Here is a 10,805-nt window from a genome sequence, read left to right on the forward strand (position 1 = left end):
TTAAATATTAAAAAAAATAAAAACACATTAAAAAAAATCCAATTTCAAAAATAGTTTTAATTTTAAATTCTACTTATATATATATGGGTAAACATCATCTACGGACGTTCGTTGAACGTCCGTAGTGTGAGCACATTACCAAATTAATTTCTACAGTGAAACATAATGAAGGGTTAGCTGGATTAATTAATCTTGGTTTCGGTTATAGTTTCGTTGGACGGTTCAGATTTGTTTAGTAGCTTTACAAAAATTGATTGAACGGTTCAGATCAAATCACTGTGCATCCCATTTTTTTTACTGTGCTACTATCCATAAGCACAACAATACTGTGCATGAAACAGTTGAGAGCAATATTTGTAGATTTCAAACCTACGAACGTTCTCAGATGATTCATTCTCAATATAGATATATATATATATATATATATTGAAATATAGAATTCATCTAGATTTGAATTATTGTTATTATTATTTTTTTGGGGGAAATATACAAATCATAAATCAAGGACTAGAGCATCATTAGGAATTGATTGTTTACTTAATATGCACTCATCCGACAGACGAGAGAATTTGTACGTAAGCCACTCATGAACAAGTAGCTCAAGCAGATTATTAATTTTGAGTGAACTCTTTGTAGCTATGGAACAGATGCACAAAAAAATTATGATTGTATTTTATAACGTGTATCTCGTCTCTCAACTTTATATTCTTCAATTGTTGTGCTCTAGACCGTCAAAATGAAAACAAGTGATCAATTATTATACTATTATTGTTATTATTCTTTAATTATCGTTATATTTTTTTCTACGGTTGTCTTTAATAAATGGGCAACTTTTAAATTCAGGGTAAATGTATTACTAAAGTATTAAATAGTTACATCAAGCCGTGTCACTGTGATTGTCTTGCAACAACTCCCATCAAATTCAAGAAAAATGCACATTAAATCATTAGGTCGCTGAACTTATAAAATAGTACAAACCAATAACATCTTGTTATGTACTCAGGTGACAATGGAGTATATCATATCATAATATACGCCATTAAAACATTAGAAATTTGCATCAAATTAATAAGATCATTTCATGATTGTCGTGCAATAATGAAATCTTATTAGTTAAAAAAATCTATAACTACATAAAATAATAAAAATTTTATAATATTATTTTTAATTATTAGAATTACTATCATATATGTATTTTTTTTAATAAAATGGATAAACTACAAATTTATTAAAAAAACAGAGTACGGAGTCAATATTCTACATTAAATTTTAGATAAATATTATTCAAGTTAACAAATATAACATCAAAAATTAGATAAAAATAATAATAATTTATGAACACCATGTGTAAAATATATATGATCAATAAAATTAATATATATAGACCTTATAAAATGGTAGTTAAAATAGTTGTGATCTAATTAAGGGTATGTGATTGGGACCTTCCACCACATCTTAAAGCACTCTTCTTATGAACACACAACTAAAACACTGGATGTCATACCATGATCATCATGTAACAAAATTCATGGTCAAACTACCATTAAAGAAGGTAGTACATGCACCGAAAAGAATAGTACAAATCCTTAAAAAAAAAAGACATTATGTACTCCATGACTATAGTACTTGACTACTTGTGATTGTAATCTGACACATCTTAAAGTATCCATATATATGATGGGAAATGAACTTATTTATATATAAAAAGTAAAAACATGTTCTGATAATTATCTTATAACATCTATATTTGTTGTCAAACTCATGCGTGGTAGCAAGCGCATGGGATCAAAAAGGTCCCATCAACCGTCCTTCACTCCATCTCCAAAGGATTTAAAAATTTTGTTTTGAGTTATGAGTGGTAATTGCAGTGGTATCTAATAAAGTATTCACACTTGCACAAGACTAAAAATACATTGTGTATCAATAATCTTAGAATCACTAAAAATGCTCTGATGACAAAATGTTTTTTCATTACTTTAATTCTATGAATAAAATTTGGGTGGATCTTTTGAAATTGAAATATGGTTACTTCAATTTGTGGAGCTATAATGCTCTAATAAATTGCTCTTGGTTAGATTCTTGTGTAGAATGGTTGATATCATATATCAACCTTCACATATGGATTTGTTTGTTTTTCTTTCTAATAATAAATGTTTCATATATGACCTTTGGTCTCTTTCCCTTAAACTAATATTTTTCAATATATATATCTCGATGTTAGTAGCCTGGAATTATTAGATCTTATGAATAATGCTAGATTATTAGATATAGAAAAACTGACAAGTTAAGAAATAATTTGTTAAAACAAATGGCCCAATGAGAAAGTAGGAAGTTCTCTAATTAAAATGTCACGGAGAAAAAGGTAAACTTAAAAAAAAAATTTAACAAAAATATTATGTAATGATATATATGTGCTTCACTTATCTACTTCTTTGACCTTTGATAGAGCAACGTGGAAAAGAATGATTCATGTGGCTTACCCCCAAATAGTTGGGACTAAATCCATTAATTAAGGTTAATTTTTGTTTTTCCTTAGAACTTGTCTTTTCTGGCATTGTGAACCATTAATACAACTAATAAATTAAGATCCTCGGGTTTGGTTTAAGATTAAGACCTACGAATTTTTGCATGCTATCAATTTTGGGCTTGTGTAATTTTGTGCGTTCTGCGGACTAGAATATATAAAAATAATAATAATAATGCCAAGCATCTTTTCCATTCCTATCATAAGACAAAACTAATATGGAATTTAGTTGGTAATTTGATTAGATGCCATATATATTACTTTTTTGTTGATAGTGGGTCAAACAATATATGGTTGATTAATACCCACTATTTAGATCCTAAACTAATTGCGTTTGTGATTATTGTTGCTATTAATTTGACTTCTCTGGAATGAATATCTACCTTAATTTTCAAATATATCAGTATGATTTTGAATGGATTGTTAAACATGCCACTGATCATGTGATTGAATATAGAAATGTAACAAAATGCAAATGACAAAGCTGTTCCTCCTTAATTTTAAAGTTTATGCATCCTCTAAATTTTTGTTGTTCTCAGATGCATCTAATTAATTAGATGTTTAAAATTTCTGGTGGCATACTAGATTCTTCATTTTGAATACTAATAATAAATTCTACTTGTAGGTTGCAATCAAATTAGGACTTATATAATCTAGCTTAATTAGTTACAGAAGTTATAACAATGGAAGTGGCTTCAATCTGAGCCTGGGAGTGGAATTTAAAAATTAATCATGTTTTCGTTGACTCTGCTAGACTATGTTAAGCTATAATTCACAAAGAGTTTTATTCTAGTTAATTGGAGATTTGTTTGATAAGATTACCACTATTCATAATCAAATGGTCCTAAACTTGAATATAGACGCTTGAGATAATTCCAAGGGATTGAAACTAATTCATGAAACGATTAGTTGTTCATGACAGGAGCTTTCCAAAGCTAGTGAATCTGTCAGTTTCTGATTTTAATTAAGACTGTTTTTCATTAATTCTTTATTTTTTGCCTGTTAATTATTTTGATGTCAGTCTCAATATATACATATATATATATATATATATATATATATATATATATGTTGTAACTTTCTTATTTTTTTATTTTTTATTTTTTAAAAAAAGATCAAGGTCCCCATCGGAGTGTGAATGTGAAAGATTAGGTTTGTGCAAGAGATGCACATGAAGCAGCATTAAAAGAAACAGATGTTTGAAAATGAAATACAAGTCCTTTTGTGGTGCCAATGAAAGGACAGATGCTTAAATATTGGCTTGACCACATAACCACAATATATATATATATATATATATATAGCACAATAAGATCGATGCATCCACTAGCTAGCAATGTCCATGTGCATTTGAGAAGATGAATGTGGAGACCAATAGAGGGATAAATGCTACTGTGTCCCAAAAGATGAGCACAAGTACAACCATAACCATCATTTCATCAGTGATTTCAAGCCATTAGTCTTTTGGTAGATGAAGAGACAACAACCAATTTCAAACTCACTCTCTCTCTCTCTCTCTCTCAATATATATATATATATATATATATATATGCATGTTTAATTAAGTTTAACTACTTGTGTTATTAATTAATATTCATCATCTTAAAGTTTAATCAGTTACACCTCTATGAAAGATTAATAAACTCATACTTAACTGATCCCTTTTGAGTGATTCATTTCTAGAATATTGGTAGAATGATACAATATATATATAAAAGTTTATGTAGATGGAGAAATATCAACCAATTTCATACCATAAATTTATAGGTGGATATATATTAAGGGGATAAATAAAAAAACGTCTCAATATATATTTACCAATATATCAATATATCATTACTGTTTAATTATTTCCTTGTTGTACCTTTCTCGTTAATGCAATGTGTTAATAAATATTTAGGTTGATATGAAGTGGTGAGCCAACCAATTTCAAGTTAATGCATAGTTAGACTTGATTTGAAAGTTCAAGCTGATATTTAATCAATACTAAAAGGATGTCATTATATATAGAAACATCAATGAGTATTTCAAGACATGAATGAATTTGATGAAATCTAAAAGTTTAATCCAATAGAAAGAGAGACATCTTAATTAATTTAACCAATTTTGAAATGACACTCCTTAATTATTTATTTCTTGATTAGTACAATGAGTGCTTAAGTTTAATAATTAAAAAATTAAAACATCCGTTTGAACATATATATAATAATCAATTTAAACTTTTAGGTTGGATGGAGCCAATAAAACCATAGGAAAATGTCAAACAATGTGGTGAACTTTATCCTTGGAAATTGCTCACCAAATCACACAAAACCTCTCACAACATTGATCAGCAATTGGCAGAAGAAGGCTGGCATGTGAGCATGCAGATGAAGATAAAAGAAAAAAGATTTGTTATTCTATGGAAAGGACATTTCTCCTAAACATTTTATTGACTCTTACATGCTTCATTGAATGATGTGCAGCAATCTGAAGACATAATCAGGTTGGATATTCAGACTTTCTGACCCACCATTGCAGTTCATCAGTATTTAATTTCCCATCCTCTTTTTTTTTTTTTTCTGTATATATGCTTGATCTTTTTACAAACATATATATATATATACATGTATATAAATATATATATGCATATAAAGTTAATTTGATTTTGTGTGTGTGTGTGTGTTTAAGAGTTCATATATAATTAGGCAAAAAATTAATAACCAATATAATGAGAAGTTGGTAGTACTGAAAGTACAATCCATTAGATCAGAGGGAGAGATTCTTGCTGTAGAGAGGATAGGAGACAAAACAGTCTGAAAAATCAACTTCTAAATGTAATGATCCTGATCCATATATATGATGCAATGATGCATGATGATCATATAAGAATACTTAATTAATTAATCAAGAGGTTTGAATTCCCTGCATGTTTGATGTTGAAACAACAAACAAGCTCTCCATTAATTTCTTCCAAACAATAATTAATAATTAACAAGATAGAGACTAGGGTTTCAGTGTTTAATTCTTCAGATCAAAGATGAAGATCTAAACTTACATTATCTTTTGAAGTGGAAGGTGGTGTAGAAGATGATGAAGAGGAAGAGGTTGAAGAAGAAGTAAGAAGAGTACTCACTGGAATTCTTGAGTAATCCCCGGAGAAGAGAGGGAGAGGAGAAGAGTGGTCCCGGTGAGTTGCACCACTGTGGGAGGTGGTAGGAGGTCTCCAGAGTGCCGGTAAAGGGTTACCGGTTATCGGTTGAGAGACGGTGCCGATACCAGAGCAAAACCTAGCTGAAACATTAGGGTTATTGTTAATGGTGGTGGTGGTGGTGGTGGAGTTGGTCCAGTGAGGGTAATGAACTGAGTGAGGTTGTTGATCAAAAGCGAAGCTGAGACGGGAGTGAGTTGGTATGAGTGAATTGAGCCGATGGTGGTAGTTCAACAGACCATAAACATGCCCATCAGTGATGCCCGGAGGGTGGTGGTGGTGGTGATGGTGAGCGGTAGCCATGGCTGATTGAAGGTGAGCTCGCTTCGCATGTTGCCGTTCTCGTTTGTGAGCGTTTTGGTGCCCGCCAAGAGCTTGAGATGTCGGGAAGTTTCGACAGCAGTAATGACACTCAAACTTCCGACCACCACCTTCGACTCCGGCGGTGGCGGCGGCGGCGGCGGTGGCGGTGGCGGCGGAAGAAGATTGGTCTTTAGTAATGATCTCAATGTCTTCAGTCGGAGAATCAGTGTCGGAGGGGAACTCAAAGCCAAATAGACGAATGCCGGAGTTAGAAGTGGTGGATTGGGACGGGGACAATGGCTTGTCACGACCGGGGACCGGGCGACCGATGAATGGGAGCTGAGAAAAAGAGTCCACACTCATGAAGTCATGTGTTTCTCTATCACTAGTCATCACTAACAGGAAGAAGAAAAAGAAGACACAGAAAGAAGAAGAAGAAGAGTAAGGAAAGCTAGAGAGTTCTTCTGATGTTACATAAATATATATATTTACAACTAAAAAGATTTTGAGTTGAATTGAGTCCAAATAATATATGTGTGGTTGTTTCGGTAGAAGTGGGGCACACGAGAGGGCTGTGGGGGACTGACAATAGCAGCAGCTGCTGCTGCTGCTGCTGCTGCTGCTGTTGCTGGTGATGGAGGCTTTTGGCTTCTCAAACAACAACCAAGTACCAATCCTACTTCTCTCTCTGATCTCTCTCTCTCTCTCTCTCTATATATATATATATGATCTCTTTGTTAATATATTTTTAATTTTTTTATATGTCTAGCTTTCATGGATATGTAACAATCAGTCAAGCAGGGAGGAATGGATAGGTGTGTGACCAACTCTGTTGGTGGGTCTCTTTCTCTCAATCTCACTGAATTTAATAGTGAGTGAGTGTATTATGGGTAATGTGGAAATGTGCATCTACCACCACCACCACCACCATCTTTGTACTGGTTGGTTGCTGTGGAAGGGCTCTTTATAGCTGTTGGTTTCTTTATATCTGGTTGTGCAGGGGTTGTAAGTGGTCCTGAGAGACAAGTGTTTGTTGATTACCTGAATAGGAGCTTAGATATGTACATGGGACTTGGGTGTTTTTAACCCTTGTCTTTTGTTTCAATTCCAATTCCAATTCCCATGCCCATTCCCGGCTTTTTAATTACCTCTTCTCACCCTCCCTAATTAATTAACAAATTCTATTATATTTTATTTGCCATACATGATATATATATGTATATATATTATATAGTGTATTGACACCGGTTCTCTGTACCAAAACGCTACAAGTGTATGACTCAGAGAAAAATAAAAGCTAGTGCACATCTCTAACAAATAGTTTATCCATATTTAATAAAAAAATAGAAAATAGATTAGATGAATAAGGCTCATTGAAATATATATATATATATATATATATATATATATAATTTTAGTGGTAGTTTGGGTAATGGTAAGGAAGCCCCACAAGTTGATTTATTTGTACTTGAAAAAAGATTCTTGATTCAGATAGATCAAGAGAGAGAGCTGTTGATTGATATGGACTTGTGTTGAATAATTTTGCATTATATACTTTGATAACAATATATATATATATATATATCTAAGTTAACAGTGATAAAAACCAGAAAAGGACATAGTTGTCATTTTTAGGTAATGACCAACATATAATTCCCTCTCACTCTCTCTTTCTCTTCAATGCTTGACCTTTTTACCTCTCTTTCATGTGGTGAAGAAAAAGGGCTTTGGTTTCTCTTTCCCTTATGAGAGCAGTGAGAAGATATAGATTGATATAAATAAGGGTATATGTGAATTGTTTGTTTGTTTGTTTTCAGTTTCCTTCCACTCATTTCTAGGGTTTTTGGTATCTGAGTGCTTGCAAGGGTCTGGGCTAAAATAGTAATTTAATGATTAAGACATGGGACCTCTCACATAGACAACTACCAGAAACCCTAGAACCTATAAAACAAACATAGGAAGAATCAAAATGTACACTAAAAAAAAATTAAAGTTTTCTTTAGGGTTTAGGTTTAGCCTTTGTTTTATTTTATTTTATTTTTTATTAGGTTCATGAAGGAGTTTTATTGTTATTTATCAAGTTGAGCCAATCAATTTAGATCTTGGTATGAATCATTATTGGACATTTATTCTGCGTTGTCTCAAAATCTTTCATAAATTTATTGTACAAAGAAATTGTCTTTTGAGTCTTAAAATATGTACTTTCATTTGTATATATTTATAGTTGACGTCTAAAATTGTTGATATCCTCTTTTCAAAATGATTTATTTATTTATTTATTTATTTGTATTTCTAATTGTTAATGATATACATTTAAAGATTATTTAACTCTAAAAGCCTAATTCCATATTATAGTTTTTTTAAATAAAAAAATAAAAAATAGTTTTTATCGTCATACATTATTTAAACTATTCATTGTTTTTGGAGTTCCTTTTGGTGTTGCTATTGTTGGTTTTTTGTTTCTTTGTTTTGTTCCATTTTTCTGCTCCCGCTTTTTTAATGAATCCGTGATTTATCCATTTTTAAAAAAAAAATTCCAAACTATACAATCTTTTTTACTCAAGAAGTTGAAATTAATTTTTTCCCATAAAAAACCAATTAATACACATAAAAAAATTCAAAAATAATTAGAAAGAGATAGTGGACTTAAAGTAGAACATATTTTAAGACACAAACATTTAAAAATAATTATGTTATGAATTATACAGACACTTTAGATTTATAATTATGGGTTTTAATAAATTTCAATTTAATTGGATTAGAATTTGAGTTATCTTCTCCTATAATTTAATTTTAATCGATTTTTTCAAGGGGGAAAGAAATCAATAAATCAAATAATCCTTGAGAATGAGATGGTATAGTAGGCCCTGCATTGTTGGCACAACATGAAATTTTTGAAAATCTAAACATTTATTAAATATAATAAATTAAATAATGTCTAATAAGATGTAATTTTTCACAATCACAACCATTGATTAGCCCAATGGTGAGTTATCAAGTGGTGCATTGACAAGGTGCAAGATCTAATTTTTGCGCTGAAGTACTGTAGTGGCACTGTAACAATATTATTCATATACTACTCCGAATCCAAGTACTGGTTATTGGATTTGGGTGGGTCTCATGTGGGAGATGGTGTATCTCTCCCCTTCAGAGTTGCATGTCAGAAGAGTTTTTAAGTCATTTATGGTGTATCTCAAGAAGTTGTTAAACCATCATAACTGATATATTTGTACTTGCTTGTCCCTTAACAAAGCTTGTCATTTAAAAAACAAAAAAACACAATCACAAATGAGAAATAAACAATTTTGACAAATGGAATAAATCCATTGGAATAAAAATTGTATCTTGGCAAATAAAAAATAATAATTATAATGAATGAATATATAAATAACTCCTACAACTAAATATGCTCAAGCAAACAAAAAATCAAGAAAAAAAATCCATAACTATCCGATATATATATATATATATACATACTATTGAACTTTTATATTTTATCATCACATGTAACATCTCAAATAATTATGATTCAATAATTTAAATCTATAAGGACATAAACATAACCGTATAAATAAACAATTAAAAAAAACCACAAAGATGCACATAATTAAATAAATAGATAAAAAGAAAAAAGAGGAGAAAAGAAATGAAGGAAAAGGAAGGGCATGGCCCTTAAAAAGGGTTGGTGGTGTTCTCAAGGCAAAGGCAAAGGCAAAGGAGGGGGATGATAGTGTTGTCGGATAGGAGATCTTATAAACTTAGGACCACAAAAGAGGGAGCATCTCCAACCTCCTTATGTGACACTGCTACGTTACAAACCCTAATAAATTAAAATGGAAGGCTTTTTTTTTTAATATATAAACCTTGTAATTATGTGTGTGCCCTATAAAAATAATGTCTATGCTATATCTTTATAAAATATATGAATATTTATACATATATTTTTTTCGGTTAATTTGTTAAGGAATATAAACTCAATACAGTTAATTACTGTAAGAATTATTTAAAACAGTATTGATAACTCTTTTCACCTACACAAGTTTTAAAAATATTTAAGAATTTGTATATAAATCATAATTATTTTTTTACATTTTTTTATTTATTTGTTTAATACCACTGAATATGAGTTGTTTGTCCGGGTGTACAAACATTCATGTTTTTATATACTTGTAAATATGATTTTTTTTTTAGGGTATATATATAAATATTTGTGTGATTTTTCAAATTATCATTTATGAGTGTATGAGTGTATGAGTGGGACTAGGGATCTCTTTCTTTTCACATGTTTGTGTTATCAATGTTTTCTTGGAGCTTGGAGTGAGTGTGTTTTTCCATTGGCCCACTCCTCTTACTAGTACTCTTTATCTTTTCATAAATTTTCATTTTTTTTTTGTTAACATTATTATTATTATTGAGAGTATATTCTTTAAATATATCTTTAAGTAAAGAAAAAATTATCTTTTGTCAGAATATTTAAAAGGTTAAGGTAAATAAATAAAAATATTTTTTCAATACGAAAGAAAAGGATGTTTTCATGACACTCAAAGAAACAAACAAAGTAATAATAAGTTTTTATATTTGAATTTATTGGTAGATTTTTAAACATTGTTTCATTTTGTTGTGCCACGGCATTTTCACCCGTTTCCTTAATACATCTTGCCAGGTCTTTTTTTTTAAAAAAAAATTGTTACATTCTCATTTTTTTTAAAAGAGTTATTCAAATAAATATATAAATATATATTTATATATTTTTTAATATATACTGATAGTATTTTATTTTATTTTTTA

At 30.3% G+C, this 10,805-nt stretch overlaps 1 protein-coding gene across 1 annotated transcript; it reads right to left on the minus strand.

The window, feature by feature from the left end:
* Positions 1-5,435: 5,435 nt before the first annotated feature.
* On the minus strand, positions 5,436-6,715 carry LOC120260763 (zinc finger protein 8-like). The gene has a single exon (XM_039268325.1). It carries the CDS (start codon positions 6,408-6,410, stop codon positions 5,538-5,540), a length of 873 nt encoding a protein of 290 aa, XP_039124259.1. The 5' UTR covers positions 6,411-6,715; the 3' UTR covers positions 5,436-5,537.
* Positions 6,716-10,805: the final 4,090 nt, after the last annotated feature.

The sequence above is a fragment of the Dioscorea cayenensis genome, chromosome 5 (genome assembly GCF_009730915.1).
Source record: "Dioscorea cayenensis subsp. rotundata cultivar TDr96_F1 chromosome 5, TDr96_F1_v2_PseudoChromosome.rev07_lg8_w22 25.fasta, whole genome shotgun sequence".
NCBI classification, from domain to species: domain Eukaryota; kingdom Viridiplantae; phylum Streptophyta; class Magnoliopsida; order Dioscoreales; family Dioscoreaceae; genus Dioscorea; species Dioscorea cayenensis.

What these genes read in the sequence shown, in the direction of transcription:
- LOC120260763 (XM_039268325.1), bottom strand. Translation starts at nt 6,410, where the DNA reads ATGACTAGTGATAGAGAAACACATGACTTCATGAGTGTGGACTCTTTT.